This window comes from Rhinoraja longicauda, chromosome 1 (assembly GCF_053455715.1).
Source record: "Rhinoraja longicauda isolate Sanriku21f chromosome 1, sRhiLon1.1, whole genome shotgun sequence".
Lineage (NCBI taxonomy): Eukaryota > Metazoa > Chordata > Chondrichthyes > Rajiformes > Arhynchobatidae > Rhinoraja > Rhinoraja longicauda.
The window spans coordinates 77432767-77451024 of NC_135953.1; the positions used below are offsets into that span (position 1 = coordinate 77432767).

Sequence of the window (18258 nt, forward strand, 5' to 3'; positions counted from 1 at the left end):
CCATCAGAGAGTTCACTTCATTTTGTTGAGAAGGTTGCATTTATGTACAAGATCATTAAGCCTGATATTGTGTGCTGTGCATCATGGTAGAGTAACAAATATTGTAGCAAATCAATACATACCAATTTAGCAGAGGCAGCTGCCTTGCTTGTGACATAAGCACAGTATTCCTTTACCCATTATCACAGGAAAGCAGAAATAGTATTAGATCAAGAAGGTTCACTGCACAAGCAATATAGTTGTGGCTGTCATTGTCACAAAGGAAGTTTTTGCAATAACATGAGCTTGATATATCAGCATTATATATCGAAATGACTGAGAAGATACTTGAGATAGTTTACACTATGTTTAAAGACAATTGAAGAAACAAGACATTATACTTAGTTCAATTATTTGCAATAAAGATATTTTACTGATAAAAAACATAGATTATGTACTGATGTATATTACATAAAATAAAGTGTGACCATTAATATGTGACTGTCTACCCAAGCTATTTGGAAAACAAAATCCTGTCTTAAAGTCTGGAGACATAATATAAATTTAAGATATTTGTGTTGACGGTTGCAGTGGGTATTTGACACTGCCATATCAGCATACCATTCTCATCCCATAAAAATGATAATCCCATACATTGACAAAAGGCTGGACTTAGCAGGAGAGGTGTCAGGAGAGAGAGAGAGAGAGAGAGAGAGAGAGAGAGAGAGAGAGAGAGAGAGAGAGAGAGAGAGAGAGAGAGAGAGAGAGAGAGAGAGAGAGAGAGAGAGAGAGAGAGAGAGAGAGAGAGAGAGAGAGAGAGAGAGAGAGAGAGAGAGAGAGAGAGAGAGAGAGAGAGAGAGAGAGAGAGAGGGAGAAGGGAAAGAAACAATGATGAAAGGGCATTGAGTGCATGTCATTTGGTACTGGGAAATTTTATGAAAAGCATGTGCAGGCTACAGTTAAATTAATGACCTCTACTGGAAAACAGATTTTATTCATTTATACAAGAACCTGACTTTGCAATTAGAATGCTTGATTCCGAGGCAGGATATGAATTGCTTTTTTTTTTCTGTTGCATTTAAATGAGCCATTTTTCCTATTGATTTTATGATTACCTGTTTTACTTGTCCTTGGTTAGCAATGAATAGTAATCCACAAGCAACATACGGAGATTTCAAAATATGATTTTTATTTTTTTCCTCTTGTTTTCTTCTTTCCTCTCCCAAAGATGTTGATTCCTTGTTGGTCAAGGATCCAGGGGCACAGCTTGCCCTCTAGTATCATGCCCCACGCATTCTTCATACGTGACCATAGCCAGTGAATGGCAGCAGGTTATTGCATCATGAAAGGCAACACAGCTTAAGCCAAATCTTTGCATAGATTGCCAAGCTGTACTTCAACCAGAGGCCACCGGATAGTAATCAGGTGGGAATCCTGATCCATTTTCTCTTTATTAACTCAGGGTAACTCTCATCCCACTGCTGAGACCTGCTATCTCAATGCAGATTAAGAAATTAGCTTAACCCCTCCTGGTTAACCATCACCCGGTTAACTATCTAGAATACCATCTAAGGAACTGAGCCATTTGGAGAATTATTTTATAATTTATGTACAATTTCATCATGTAATTTAAAAAAATCTTTTCCCTTTTTCTCATGTGCCCTTCTACCATGTCACAACATTCAATAATCTGGAGGTCATCTTCCTCACATGCTTTTGGTATAGTGTACAAAATATTTTGAGCTTCTGGTGTGGAATTACCTAGCCTCTCTCTGTCCAGCTCCTTCCCTGAAGGTCTGGCTGTGCATGTGAAGAATAAACCCGTGGCCTGCTTTTAGTGATTTAATAAATGCTGAAATGATACCCGTTCTCTTACCTAAGGAAGATGAACTATTGTTTTTGTTTATTTTTTAATTGTATATTTATGTTCATTTTGCTTTATAGATCACACTACTGCTATGATTCAGGGCGCAGTAGGGTACAACACAGGTCTCGTGGAAGCCCTTGCTCATACTCAAGGTCACGCTCCAGGTCTCCCTTCAGTCGTTATAGTAGACCCAGGTGAGGGATTACAATAGTGTAGAAACGTTTTACATTATCTATTAAAACCAAAGTTCACTTTCCTCCTGTTTTCAAACTGAAAGATAAATTTATAACTTCAGATGGCTTGTTACCAGCTTAAATGAAATTTTATTTTTGAAAGGTTTGTTGTGAAGTCAGAATTCGTTCAGGTGCACCAAAATTTCCTAACTTGCTTGTTTTAAATGGATTTGTTACCCAAGTTGAAACTTGGTCCTTTTTGTTCAGTAGCATCTGGGTCAAGGTTGGGTGCAGTTCTAAGGGGAAGTTTGCTGGAAACAGCATTGATTATTTGTATTTAATGACTGAGAAAAACACCAGGCAATAGTGTATATTCATTATCCATCCTTTTCCCCATTTATTTACCATAGTATCATGCCCTCTTGAGTTTTTGATGCCATTATGCTTCTGCCTTCCTGTTTATGTCGAGTTCTCTTTGTGGACACCTAATTTCCCTATTTTATACTATTAGGTCTGCTTCGAGATTTTTATCTCCTATTTCTCTACTTTCATTTAAAAAGTAACGATCTCTCAAGCAACAAACATATTGCATCAGTTTCTTAGTAAATACATCATCATCACTCTCCCTTGAGGTATGAATGCAGTCTAATTCCCAGTAAAGATAACAGAATGTTTCAAAAAAGAATGGAGACCAGGATAGCCTTCACTCATTTTCCTCCCAATGTTAGTGCAGGAGATAGTAGTTCTATTTTAGTGATCAGTGTCCTTGATAAACACAAAAACTGAACACAAAGTAAAGTAAGTATTGGTTTGCCTGCTGATGTTATGCAACATAATTCTGTACAAGTTCTCAACAGGTTGGGTAGTCTAGGAGTGCAGGCAACAATACTATACAATACAATACAATATATCTTTATTGTCATTGTACAGGGGTACAACGAGATTGGGAATGCGACTTCCATACGATGCAATAAATTAATTAGCTAATCAGTATAAATTTAGACAACCCAGTGAAATAAAATTAGAAACAGTTTTAAAACAGAATAAAGTGCAAGTAGGTCTGTGCCGGTTGGCTGTGCAATGTGACCATCCGACTCAGCAGGACCGGTTCATAGCAGCTATGGCCTTGTGGATGAAGCTGTTCCTGAGTCTGGAGGTGTGGGCGTAGAAGGCCTTGTAGCATCTGCCAGATGGTAGAAGTTCGAACAGACTATTGCAGGGGTGTGAGGAGTCTTTGTGAATGCTGGTGGCTTTTCTGAGGAATCGTGTGTTGTAGATGCCCTCCAAGGCTGGTAGCTGTGTTCCGATAATCTTCTGAGCTCTCTAGACTACCCGCTGAAGAGCTCTCCTCTCTGCCTCCGTGCAGCTGAGACACCACACAGGGATGCCATGCGTTAGGATGCTCTCTATGGTGCAGCGGTAGAAGGTCGTCAGCAACTCAGCGGTGTTTAAAATCATGAGGGGAATAGATAGAGTGAATGAACAGAGTCTGTTTCCCAGGGTAATGGAATCAAGAACTAGAGGGCATGGGTTTAAGGTGAGTGGGGAAAGAGTTAATTGAAACCCAAGGGGCAGCTTTTTCACATAGGAGGGTATAATGAACAAGCTGCCAGAGGAAGTAGTTGAGGCAAGTACAAAAAACACCATTGAAGGGACATTTGGACAGGTACATGGATAGAAATGTTTTAGAGTGACATGGGTCAAATGCAGGCCAATGGGTCTAGTTTGGTTGGCATGCACGGTTCGGCCAAACAGTCTATTTCCATGCTGTATCACTCTATAATGTTAATAATAAAACTGCTGCAGTGGAAGTTGGGAATAGGTGTCTGTTGGTTCGGAACCTTAACAAATTATGAGAAGGTGCTGTGAAGATTAATTGAACTGCTTCTTGCAAGTTGTTTCCTGTTCAGTAATACTGACCTACTTCTAGAGTGTTTGATCAATACTGTAAATTTCAGAGTGACAATAAGATTACATGTGTTTTGTTGCAATGGGAGAATCACAATTTTAGTGCACTGCGTGTAAAGGAAGGATAGAAGATGCTAATCCAACTCAACACATTTGATTTACAATAGCATGTGTTTGGCAAGTGCAGGAGTGCTGCAACACAACTGCCTGTATTTTGCAATCGGTGGCCAAAGGATGGTGCCTGTACCTTGACCTAGAAGAAAGCTTCCCACAAAGATTTAGCAGATTCTCCTTTTCCAGTGCGATTTGTACAGGGTCTTGCCGTGTTCAGATCTAGCAAGGTTCTCAAGCAGCCTGAGCAGTCAATAAGATTGAAGAGTTCTCTTATAGAGCAGGCCAGAAAATAAAAAGCACAGACAATGATTAACTAATACGTATTTTTCCAGAAAATAGAGAAACAACTGAAAGGTAGGCACAAGGGAACTGCAGATGTTGATTTACAAAAAAAAAGATATGAAGTTTTGGAGTAACTCAGCAGGTCAGGCAGTATCTCTTGAGAACATACATAGGCAACATTTCGGGTTGGGACCCCTCTTCAGACTGATTGCAGGGGTTAGACAAAGGCCAGAGATGAAAAGATAAGTGTTAGATAAGGATAGAAGAGGTACAATAGAAGAGGTGGCGAAACAGTTGCCTAGTCTGCACTTCTTCTCACTGATGTGAAGGAGGCCACATGAGGGGCACCAAATAGATTAGATTGGAAGGATTCATTAACCATGTTCCTTTAACACAACTCTTTATGTCTAAATAGAAAGAACAGATTAAAATGGTCTGACCCTCTGTCAATCAGTGGAGAGGGAGACCTGAGTACCTAAGAGGTGTGAATGCTTGGTTGTTAATTACACTCAAAATTCATGTTGATAGACTTTTGGTCATAAGATTTTTGGATAGATTTGGCAAGTTTAGTTGAGGTGGAAGACCAACCATGAAACTGTTGAATGGTGAAGTATCCTCCTTAACTTTGGAAGAAACCTTGTTGTGCTAGGTCTAAAATTCAAGAGTGATAGAAGCCCTGAGGAAGTTCAACCTGCTTTATGTATCCAGATTCAGATCTTACATTACTGGGGAATACGTTTATGAGGGTTATTCTGGCTCCTGAGTGTAACCCCATCCTGAGACCAATGGACCAGATATATTCACTTAAAATTCTTAATAGTTCCCTTCCAATGTGTAGGTTTTCTGTGCTCTAGGTCCCATCCAATTTTGAGGGATAGGATCAAGTTTACGGTGATAGTTACAAATCCTCCGGCAATGGGAGGCAGCGAGGCATTTCAGAGAATTGGTCTGAAGATTGTCATAACTTCAAAGACAGGGCTCCACTTTCCACTTTCAAGGTCTTCACTAAGCACTTTTGACAGAAGCACTTATGCTTATGCCATCTTGTAAGACCAAATAATTTGGAACTTGTACCCCGTTCCTGCCTTCTCCCCATATATCTTGACTCCGCTATCTTTAAGAGCTCTATCTAGCTCTCTCTTGAAAGCATCCAGAGAATTGGCCTCCACTGCCTTCTGAGGCAGAGAATTCCACAGATTTACAACTATCTGACTGAAAAAGTTTTTCCTCATCTCCGTTCTAAATGGCCTACCCCTTATTCTTAAACGGTGACCCCTTGTTCTGGACTCCCCCAACATTGGGAACATGTTTCCTGCCTCTAACGTGTGCAACCCCTTAATATTCGTATATGTTTCAATAAGATCCCCTCTCATCCTTCTAAATTCCAGCATATACAAGCCTAGTCGCTCCAATCTTTCAACATATGACAGTCTCGCCATTCCGGGAATTAACCTAGTGAACCTACGCTGCACGCCCTCAATAGCAAGAATATCCTTCCTCAAATTTGGAGACCAAATCTGCACACAGTACTCCCGGTGCGGTCTCACTAGGGCCCTGTACAACTGCAGAAGGACCTCTTTGCTCCTATACTCAACATGCCATTAGCTTTCTTCACTGCCTGCTGTACCTGCATGCTAACTTTAAGTGACTGATGAACAAGGACACTCAGATCTCTTTCTACTTCCCCATTTCCTAACTTGACACCATTCAGATAAGAATCTGCCTTCCTGTTCTTTCCACCAAAGTGGATAAACTCACATTTATCCACATTAAACTGCATCTGTCATGCATCTGCCCACTCACACAACCTGTCCAAGTCATCCTCCATCCTCATAGCATCCTCCTCACAGCTCACACTGCCACCCAGCTTTGTGTCATCCGCAAATTTGCTAATGTCACTTTTAATCCCTTCATCTGTCATTAATGTATATTGTAAATCGCTGCGGTCCCAGCACCGAGCCTTCTTCTGTTCTTCTATTCTAATCATGTGGCAGAAATCCTGTTTTAACTGCAGATATTTTTAACTTTATAGTAGTGTTAGCTGAGAGAGAGAAACCTTGCAGAAGTTTAACCTGCCAATAGTGCCCAGATCCAGTTTTGTATCATACATCGTTATCAGTTTCACTAGAAATTCTATTTGAAAATATTACATGCACAAATTTGACTGTTAACATTTTTAATTTCCTTGCAACACAATACATTTCTTTAGATATGACAGCTATGAGGAATATGAAAATGAGAGGCTGAAGAGGGAGGAATATCGAAAGGACTATGAGAAACGTGAATTTGAAAGAGCAAAACAAAGGGAACGTCAAAGGCAAAAGGCAATTGTAAGCATTGTTGTGGCTCTCTTTTATTTCATTTAGATTTAGCTGTAAATATGTGCAGCATGATGTTTTGGTTTACAAAAATGTTCTTAAAATCTCCCCAGGAGGAGCGCCGTGTTATTTATGTGGGAAAAGTCAGGGGTGACATAACACGCAAAGAACTAAAAAGGCGTTTTGAGGTTTTTGGTGAAATCGAAGAATGCACTGTACATTTGCGTGAAGATGGGTAAGATTACGAATAGTTACATTTCTCATGATAAACGTGCTCCTGAAAAATCCATATCGGTTTATTTTTGTTTGGATTAATAGAGCTGATAGAGTACTTTAGTATTAACTGAATGGGCATGTAAGAGTTCTTATCATTTTGAAATATATGTGGAATTGATATTTTCTTGGAGATCATGTGGTCATCTTTGTGGCTTGATTTCCAACACACTGGAATTAAACAGACCTTTTGATTCAAGTCACAGATTTTGTTGATTCAATTGAACTCATTGCAAAAAGATAGAGTTGAGGTGTGGATGAAGGATGGCTATGGCCCAATCTGTCTTTTTGCAGAAAAATGTGGCTGCTGCTGCAGTCAACACCAAAATAGCATTAGCTACAGTCTTGATATTTTACCATATAGTGTAGAGTATATTTCTAATCCAGAGAAACAATTAAGATCTTAGGATCTTGCTTTGTACTTTGACATAGTGTTGCATTGGCAACTGACAGGCAGATTGGGCATCATGCAGCACTGCCCCTTTCAAATTTACAAGGTTTAATAGAGACACAGTCAACTATTGTGCATTATTGCCAAAAAGACCATAAATTGAAACTGATATCTACAGATAATAAAAATCTTGTTTTTCTTTAGTCTATTTCAAAAAAGATAATTCTCTTTGTGTTCTCCCTCAACCAATGACCAAACAGATTATCAGTACTGTTTGTAGTATTTTTTTTAATCTGAAGAAGTTTCCGTATTTATTTTAAAATACATCAAATCGACTCTATGTGTGCAAATTATTTTTATGTCTTTCTACATCGATGCAATGTTTTGTTTTCATTGTTTAACAAATAGAAGGTACCAAATTATATTCTGTAATTAATTCACAATGTGCACAATTGGCTACAACGAGTGACATCCATTCATTGGGTTCTAATTTTTTCTAGTGACAACTATGGTTTCATCACATATCGTTACACTTGTGATGCCTTTGCTGCCCTGGAGAATGGACACACTTTGCGAAGGTCCAATGAGCCCCCATTTGAATTGTGCTTTGGTGGTCGTAGACAGTTTTACAAGTCGAACTATGCAGACCTAGGTAAGGTTGGTCTGTAACATAATAACTTTACTTTCTCATTGACAGTGTGGATATTTGATTTTCACGGTTTTGAATTATTATTATTTTCAATAACTTTGAAGTATTTAATCATAAATTCAGACTCTGCCTCACTTATCATATTCTTACACGTGAATTTCAAAACAGAAATCATACAGTGTCAGTAGAGGTTTGCGTAATATGGCATTCTGGGCAAAATTAACCCATGTTTATTCTTGAAGTACCACGTAAATTTAACAGTGATGTTACTTGCTAACTTCACCTAGGAGGCAAGATTTAGAAAATACACTTTATTTTATGTACTGTATCTTGTGTACTGTAAGAGCTGTAGGAAAATGAATTATTTTTATGCTATTGATGAAAGACATGAAGCCCTAGGAATAAAAAGAGGACTGTAGCTAATGTGAAACCTTATGACTAATTAAGGGTATTCAAAAAGAAATTGAATTCCTAAAATTAATCCATAACGTATAAACGGTCTTTTGTCAAAGAAATGAGGAAAAGTATAAAAAGCTGAGAATAACTCACATCAGTATCAGGCAAGTAGATAATTGTTCCATTGATCACAATAGAATCAGAGAATGGTCAAAAGCTTCTTTAGTTTTTTGAGGGATTGTTAGACTGGATTATAATTTGGAAGATGGCTAATAAATGGAATAGATTGGGACTGAAAATCTACATTCTTCACTCTGCAATCCTAACACAAGAATTCAGTAGAGGGGCAAGAATCTATGCAATGTGTTGGATATGCAGGATCGCAACCTCAATGGGAACTGGAAGCCCGGAATCACTAAATCAGCCTTGAATCAGTGATCTATTGACACCAAACCTTAATGCACAGTCTATCTCATAATGTGCCATGATGTTAGAGGAGGTGAGCCTGCTTTCTATCCCAGCTTGCTTCTCAGTATACTTTGGTACATATGACAATAATATACCTAAACTGTGTGCACTGGGCTAAATAGCACGAGGTACATGTTCTGTATTCTGGCCTGTAAATCACAGAGGAAGTTTTGATGTTGTAAAGGGCAAAAATGTTCTTTAATTGGTCTGATGTGGCAACGTCACAAGCTAAAGGATGCACAGCTATTTCATGTTTCATTGCTCATTTTTCCATTGGAATGTTTCCCCTCAATTCAGATCAAATATGTACGTTTGAAAACATTGTAGACATTGACATAGATATAGATAAGGTACATAGACATTGTGACATGGTAAAAACATTTTTAAAACAAATTTTTAAGTTCAATGAATGTAACTCAAAAGAGTTATGTGCCTAGGCTATGTATCACTCTTGCCCAGTTCCAGACGTGGACTTTTGTTCAGATTTAATTCCCACAAATGATAAAGAATCTTGAGGCTCTATTGAGGTTGCAGAAGAAGACATCAAAATGTCAGCAAAATTTAGAGCTCAGTTATAACTAGGTTCATGATTTAGAGTTATTTACCTTGGTGAATTGCAGGATTGGAATGAATATTGCTTATTATTAAATGATGAAGCTGAATATTGTTGGTCAGCTTGGAGATCATACCTTTAAAATGCGTACCCAATGTGTCAAGTTAGACTGAATAATTAACCTCTGAAATGATCTGCTGAATCGGGCATAGAAATAGGAAAAACGAATTTATTAAAGAAATGTTCCTGAGAGTTGAGGATATTCCCACGTAAAGGGGATCACTTTTTAATCAACTGTGACAGTGATGAGTCACGGAAAAAATGGTCCTCTACGGCAATCAGTGAGAGCTTTAGTGAGTGAGACATGAATTTTCAAGACTTCACTTAAATAGAATCGTTTTTTTTTCTCTTTTCTCCAAGAGAGAGAGCACAATTAATGGGTAAAATCTGTGCAAGTGCGAAGCATCAACTGGATATGACAGATTTGATCATTTTAATCAAAATTTGGGTATTGACGGGAATAAGGGGATGTGGTGAGAAAGGATTATAAAGAAAATTAATGGGGGAATGAGTTTGCCATGCGAGTCATCTTGGGTAGATGGGTTGAGGTGGCCTCCAACTTGTATGCATGCATGAAAAATATGAAATATCAACTTCCTTTTTGTACGCTTTTATATTTAAATAGTATTGTAAAATCATTATACGGTATCCATGTCTTGCATGATGAAATTATGATCAGCTGCTTTGCACTTGTATGAAGCAGATCACATCTTCTGAGTCACCTTATGCCAGATCTGGATGTGGAAGTTACATTGTAAAATAATTAATCATCTAAGCCACAAATATCAAATAGACGTCTATCAAATAGACGTTTTCCTTATGAACTAACATATCATTGTCCTACACTGGTTGAATGCAACATACAAAATACCACGGGGCAGCAGTAAGTCTGGTATGTGTCCTACTTGGTCTTGGTGGCTTAACTTAAGGCATGTCAATGTTTAGTTGGAGGGTTTCTTAAATAAAGTAAACTAGAACTTTGGTGAAGTCAGAGAAAGTAAAAGTGCTCCTTCTGAGTTCACCAAAATGTTGACTCATTGGCAGCTAACTGCCCCACTTCTTGCTACAGTGGAATAGCTTCATAAGTTCATAAGTGATAGGAGCAGAATTAGGCCATTCAGCTCATCAAGTTTACTCTGCCATTCAATCATGGCTGATCTATCTATTCACAAAATGCTGGAGTAACTCAGCAGGTCAGGCAGCATCTCGGGAGAGAAGGAATGGGTGACGTTTCGGGTCGAGACCCTTCTTCAGACTCAGGCTGATCTATCTCTCCCTCCCAAGCACATTCTCCTGCCTTCTCCCCCATAACCTCTGACACCCGTACAAATCAAGAATCTATCTATCTCTGCCTTAAATATATCCACTGACTTTGCCTCCAAGGCCTTCGGTGGCAGAATTCCACAGATTCACCACCCTCCGACTAAAGAAATTCCACCTCATCTCCTTCCTAAAAAAGTGACCTTTAATTCTGAGGCTATGACCTCTAGTCCTAGACTCTCCCACCAGTGGAAACATCCTCTCCACACCCACTCTATCCAAGCCCTTCACTGTTCTGTATGTTTCAATGAAGTCCCCCCTCATTCTTCTAAACTCCAGCGAGTACAGGCCCAGTGCCACCAAACACTCATCATATGTTAAACTACTCATTCCTGGGATCATTTTTGTAAACCTCCTCTGGACCCTCTCCAGAGCCAACACATCCTTCCTCAGATATGGTGCCCAAAATTGTTCACAATATTCCAAATGCGGTCTGACCAGTGCCTTATAGAGCCTCAGCATTTCATCCCTGTTTTGGTATACAAGCCTTCTTGAAATAAATGCTAACCTTACATTTGCTTTCTTTACTACCGATTCGAGTTGCAGATGAACTTTTTGGAAATCCTGCACCAGCACTCCCAGGTCCCTTTGCACCTCCGATTTCTGGATTCTCTCCCCGTTTAGAAAATAATCTATGCCTTTATTCCTACTACCAAAATGCATAACTCCACACTTTGCTGCACTATATTCCATCTGCCACCTCTCTGCCCACTCTCCCAACCTATCCAAGTCCTTCTGCAGAGTCCCTGCTTTCTCTACACAACCTGTCCCTCCACCTATTTTCATATCATTCGCAAACCTGGCCACAAAGCTTTCATCCCCTCATCCAAATCATTAATATACAACATGAAGAGCAGCGGCCCCAGCATCAAGCCCTGCGGAACTCTGCTAGTCACTGGCAGCCAACCAGTGGCTAGCTTCATTTTCCAGAGCCATCTTACTGATGGTATTTGAATGTGATAACTGAAGGAATAAGTGGATTCATCGGGACAAATATTCTTGGAATGGTTATTCCAGTGAATCCTTTCCCATTTTGAATGCTAGTTTATTATTATAAAATTATCTGCATTCTAGTTTCCTAATGTCGGTACATAATGGCCAGAATTTTTTGTTTGTGATGGTGTCAAACCATTAAACCTGTCAACTGTTCTGTTGATTACGTTGTGAAACTCATAGGAAATTCACACGTGTATGCCTGGGTGGTTAAATGTTGAAATCCAGACGTTGCTCTGGCCAATTACCCTTTTCCTCTTTAGCAGTTGGAAAACTCTTTGAAGTAAATAAATTGACAGGAATGTCATCTTTTTTGTTCTAGTCCTACAATAGAAACCTTGAGAAAGTTAAACCCTGTTTGATCATCTGCACCTGTGTTTTAATTTTCCGCATGGCACAATTTTTACTGTACATCATTCTTGCCCTGAAAATGAAATGTTATGTTCAGAGTTTATTTGCCTTGAAATAATTAACTCAAAATGTTCTCATTCTAAGAAAATAGTTAGTTAGGAAAGAACTGCAGATGCTGGCTTAAATGGAAGGTAGACACAAAATGCTGGAGTAACTCAGCGGAACAGGCGGCATCTCTGCAGCGAAGGAATGGTTGATGTTTCGGGTCGAGATCCTTCTTCAGCCTGATCAGTCTAAAGAAGGGTCTCAACCCGAAACGTCACCCATTCCTTCTCTCCAGAGAAGCTGCCTGTCTCACTGAATTACTCCAGCATTTTGTGTCCACCTTCTTACTAAAATAGTTAGATTTCCATCAAAATTTGCAAATTATATTTCAGCACGGTCATTATTATCATGTAAATATTCCAATTTTTAGTTTGCTTTCTTTAAAATGTTCTTTCTATGATTGTAAGGTTTCTTTATTGCGATGGGCTGATCAGCACATAATGCTGATGCCTCAATTAAATTAATTCCAGAGAGGGGAATTTCGCACTCCATAGATCACTATGTCATTTTGGCAGCTTTGTTTGAGGTCAGTGGTAAGCATCATCACCTTGTTTCTCACCACAGAATACAGGCTAATAAAGTATATTGCAAAAACTCCTTTGAATAATTAATTTTATGCTTGTAAAATTGGCATTAAAAAAATGATGAAGTTGGACTTAGTTGCTGCACATGAAACAGCTTCCAGCGGCATAAAGAGAATGTTAGAACCAAAGCAGTAAATTCTACCTGGCAAGTTTACGATGACAAGATAATGAAATAAACAGGTGCATTGAATTTTAGGAATAACAATAAATGTTGTCAGACTATTATTAAAAACATATTTAAAACCCATTTCCTTTTCATTCACCTTCTTTTTCCTCTTGTTTTAAAACAGTCCTGAATCTGTAAATGGAATACAAGATTAGTTTAATTCATAAATTAGATTGAATTCCAATTCCAGCACTTAATTCAGGATACTTATTTTAATGTAGCGTTGGTTGTACGCAAACACACCAACTAGCAAGTAATTTAAAGATGCGCAATATCTGTTTAAGTATTTCCTCAATGGTTGAAAGCATAAGAAAGGAAACCTGTTTATTCTTGCTTACAAACAGAACTGTGGAATATGTTTCCGGAGTTTCTGATGACCTGAATTTTGGAGAAAGTGGCCAACTAAGGTGAGGGTGAGATGATGCTAATTTTAATCCACTGACCAACAGAGGAATGAACAATGGCAATGGCATGATCCATTTCAGCAGATCAGGACTATATGTTGAAATCAGTGCAGTCAGAGTGTTATAGATGTTGGTGGAAATCACAAGTGCAGAAGTGATAGTTAACTCTTGCATTAACCACACTTTTATCTCAACAATAAGTCATAGAGGCATGCAGCATGGAAACAAGCAACTGCCAACTCATCCATGCTGACCAAGGTGCCCCATCTAAGCTAGTCCCATTTGGAATATATCTCATTGTAGGAAACTTTTGCATAAATATTCAATCGCCTGGAATTGTAAATGCTTCCCTCAAAGAAGCAATTAGGCAAGAAAATGACAGATGCAAGAATATTGAGAGAATGAAATATGTTGGTGTGTAGATGGGCCTGGATGCCCTTGTACACAAACCACTGAAAGTTAATATGCAGGATTATCAAGCAATCATAAGGCAAATTGTACCTTTGCATTGATTATAAGCAGATTAGTGTACAAGATTAGAGCCTTCATGAGACCATACCTGTGATATTGTTGATAGGTTTATTTTCCCTATTTATGAAAGGATATATGTTTTATGGAGATTATGCAGTGTAGGTTCAGTTGCTTGATTCATGGCAACTAGGAAAATGGACAAGGGAGAGCCAATGGATGTTGTGTACCTAGACTTTCAGAAAGCCTTTGATAAGGTCCCACATAGGAGATTAGTGGGCAAAATTAGAGCACATGGTATTGGGGGTAGGGTACTGACATGGATAGAAAATTGGTTGGCAGACAGGAAACAAAGAGTAAGGATTAACGGATCCCTTTCAGAATGGCAGGCAGTGACTAGTGGGGTACCGTAAGGCTCATGCTCGGACTGCAGCTTAGATGAAGGGATTAAAAGTAACATTAGCAAATTTACAGATGATATAAAGCTGGTTGGCAGTTATGAGGATGCAGGGTGACTTGGACAGGTTGTGTGAGAGGGCAGATGCATAGCAGATGCAGTTTAATGTGGATAAATGTGAGGTTATCCACTTTGGTGGCAAGAACAGGAAGGCAGATTATTATCTGAATGGTATCAAGTTAGGAAAAGGGGAAGTACAATGAGATCTGGGTGTCCTTGTTCATCAGTCACTGAAAGTAAGCATGCAGGTACAGCAGGCAGTGAAGAAAGCTAATGGCATGTTGGCCTTCATAACAAGTGGAGTTGAGTAAAGGAGCAAAGAGGTCCTTCTGTAGTTGTACAGGGCCCTAGTGAGACCACACCTGGAGTATTGTGTGCAGTTTTTGTCTCCAACCTTGGGGAAGGACATTCTTGCTCTTGAGGGAGTGCAGCGTAGGTTCACGAGGTTAATTCCCTTAATGGCGTGACTGTCGTATGTTGAAAGACTGGAGCGACTGGGCTTATATACAATGGAATTTAGAAGAATGAGAAGGGATCTTATTGAAACATATAGGATTGTTAAGGGATTGGACACGAGGGCAGGAAACATGTTCCTGATGTTGGGAGAGTCCAGAACCAGGGGCCACATTTTAAGAATAAGGGGTAGGCCATTTAGAACGGAGATGAGGAAAAGCTTTTTCAGTCAGAGAGTTGTGAATCTGTGGAATTCTCTGCCTCAGAAGGCAGTGGAGGCCAATTCTCTGGATGCTTTCAAGAGAGAGTTAGATAGAGCTCTTACAGAAAGCGGAGTCAAGGGATATAGGGAGGAGGCCTATTGATTGTGGATGATCAGCCATGATCACAGTGAATGGTGTTGCTAGCTCAAAGGGCTGAATGGCCAACTCCTGCACCTATTGTCTATTGTCTATTGGCAAGTCTTGTTACTTTAGCAGAGATTAAGCAAACCTGATCCATGTTCTCATGAGATTAAAAGAAAAGAGGCAATCTCATTGAGGCATACAATATTTTTATGGTGCTTAACCAGTAAGATGCAGAGCTGATGTTTCACCTGGCCGGATGTCTGGAATCAAGGGTTAACATCCCAAAATAAGGAGTCAGCCATTCAATACAGAGGTAAGATTAAATATTTTCACTCAGAAGGTAGTAATTCTTTGGACTTCTCTGATTAATAAGGCAATGGAAGATCAATCACTGAATACGTTCAAGGCATAGACTGATTCTAAAGTTAAGAGAATCAATTGTGAGTTGTTATCCCTACTTGCAGCAGCTTATAAGGCTCGTAAATGCAATAAACACAGATAATTACTAATATATTTTTAAAGTTTAATAAATTAATACCAGTAATATTAGTGGAAAAAACGAAGTCCTAAATGCAACCAAAGACATTCTATAAATGATCATAATTGCTGAGGTTAGTATTGTGTACTGTTTAAGAGCCTGATGGCTGTTGGGAAGAAGCTATTCTTGAACCTGGTGGTCACAGTTTCCCAATGGGAGGAGTGAAATGAGAGCACGGCCAGGTTGTTGTGTGTCTTTGATCATATTGGCTGCCTTTTTGAGGCAACACTTCCCATACATTATTGTTATTGTCTATCTGTAGATATTAAGAGAATCAAGGGAGATGGTGGGATAAAGATATGCCAGGATCGTATTTAAAGGCTGAGGCAGCACATGGAGCTGAATGGTCCACTCCTGAGTTGATTTCTCATGTATGTTCTCATTGATGGCTCCATTCACACCAATTTTAGAAATGGTAAAGAGTGCTGCACTATAGACAATAGACAATAGGTGCAGGAGGAGGCCATTCGGCCCTTCGAGCCAGCACCGCCATTCAATGTGATCATGGCTGATCATTCTCAATCAGTACCCCGTTCCTGCCTTCTCCCCATACCCCCTGACTCCGCTATCCTTAAGAGCTCTATCTAGCTCTCACTTGAATGCATTCAGAGAATTGGCCTCCACTGCCTTCTGAGGCAGAGAATTCCACAGATTCCACTACCAACTTGATCTTTGAGAGGAAAAATTAAAGAGGATTTTACTTAATATTTAAAATACAGGATATAAATATAAGGGGTGATCTCCATTACTTTAGAAATTCCAAGTTTTATTGATATCAGATATTTCTGCAATGCTAATTAAATGAATATTAAGCACTGGGAGCAAAATGTAGTCTTTTAGTTCAAATGGAATTCCCCCTGTTAAATGGACTTTAAAAAAAGTACTTTTCCATTCATAGCATAAAATTGCTAAATAGGCAATAGTTAAAAAGAGAAATAAAAAGCTTACTTCACTTTAATTAGCCGATTGCTGTATTAAAGCAAAACTTGTGACGCATCTCATACTGAGTTTGAAAGACAGACTAATAGCTAGATTGATTGAAAAAAAGAAATTAACAGTAATGGAATGTCAACTCCATAGGATTTTTTCAACCAGTTTATTTTAGGAAACACTTTTTAACACATTAACTAAGAAATGCCTGAAGATGATTTCCATTAGTTTATTGTGAATACCATTAAACAAATACAGCAAGAAATCATCTGGTCAATATTTCTAGTGCTTATTTGTCCATGGCACACCTATCATTGCTAACAAATTGAAGGTTTTCACGGTACATGTGACAATGACCTAAAAACTGAAACTGAAGTGCTGCACTTCTTGCTTATCCTTAATTGACGTTAAAAAGATGGTGTTAAATCATCTTTTCGAACTACGGCAATATGTGTGGACTTCACAATAGCATTTTCATGCAACAATTGGGCTTGCCAGGGATTTTAGAGGCCAGGTAAGGGTCAATCACATCCCTGTAGGTCTGGACTTGCATAAAAACCAGCTAAGGTAAAGAGAGCAGATTTCCTTTCCTAAACAAAACATTATTTGTTTTGGGGTTTTTAATAATAATTTAATTGTCATTATTTCATGAATATCATTTTTATTCCAGATTTCCTTATTTAGTTAATTGAATTACAATTCACCAGCTGACCTTGTGGAATTTGAACTACTATCTCTAAATTTTTAATCAATCTAGGTTGGTAGGTTACTGTTTCAAGAACTACCTTGCCACTAAATTGGAGTATTAATATTTGTGGCATGGTGAAGTGAACATATTAAAAAATGGAAGATCTATGATTGAATACAATGGAAGCTAAATTTTACATGTATTTTGAGCTGGTGCAAGAATAGAAAGAATTTTGAAGGACGGGTTAGGGAGAAGTTGCATGTGTACAGATCTTTGCAGCTGATGGGATAGATCAACAGAGCAGTAAATGAAATACACTTGATCTTGGACAAATTTATGAAGGATTTGAGAAGAAAACAAAATATGTTTTCAGGGGTGCGGCATTACAGTTATGTGGTTACACTGAAGTAATTAGGGTTACTCCCATACAGATGGGAATACTAAGAGGAGATTTGATTGAACAGATTTAGAATAAGTAAGATTTAGAATAGTAGGAAAAAGTTTGGTCTGAGAATTGTACTTCATATGGAAGCTCATAGTCCACAAATAGTGAACAGGCAATCCATGTCAGCAAAATCAGGAGGTGGGTTGGCAAGTGCTTTCTGTGTGTGCAAGATGTGCAAGGCAAGTGTGCACAAGCAGCTCCGTTCCCAGTTGTTTCACATTAATTGATAAATACATCTCTTGATGCTCCTGAACACATCATCAGTGATGTAACCTGGGGTCATTGGGTGTTTCGGGTCTTTCAACATCAGACATCCTCGCCCGAGTGAACCAGCCGTGGTTGATCAGACCACAACTTTGCTTCAGGTGGGATTCGCTCCTCTTCATGAACGTCCTCTCCTGATCCAGAGCCATCTCGAGGCTTTCTCCGCTGCCTCTGTGGTGTTCTTGATGGCTCTTCTCCTCTCCATTCCGGTGATGCTCAGTGCGCTCAAGGCCTTGTAGAGCGATTGCCCTGCAAAACCTCTGCAGCCAACCTCGATGGGCATACACCTTGCCTTCCAGCCCTGCTTACGGCAG

General features: G+C 39.0%; 1 protein-coding gene across 1 annotated transcript in view; it reads left to right on the top strand.

Moving 5' to 3' along the window:
* ppargc1a (peroxisome proliferator-activated receptor gamma, coactivator 1 alpha) overlaps positions 1-18258 on the top strand; it is a 474789-nt gene that overhangs the window by 443723 nt on the left and 12808 nt on the right. The window contains exons 9-12 of the mRNA XM_078400596.1: positions 1924-2040; positions 6533-6653; positions 6755-6876; positions 7806-7957. Coding sequence (XP_078256722.1) covers positions 1924-2040; positions 6533-6653; positions 6755-6876; positions 7806-7957 — 512 coding nt within the window. The remainder of the gene's footprint in view (positions 1-1923; positions 2041-6532; positions 6654-6754; positions 6877-7805; positions 7958-18258) is intronic.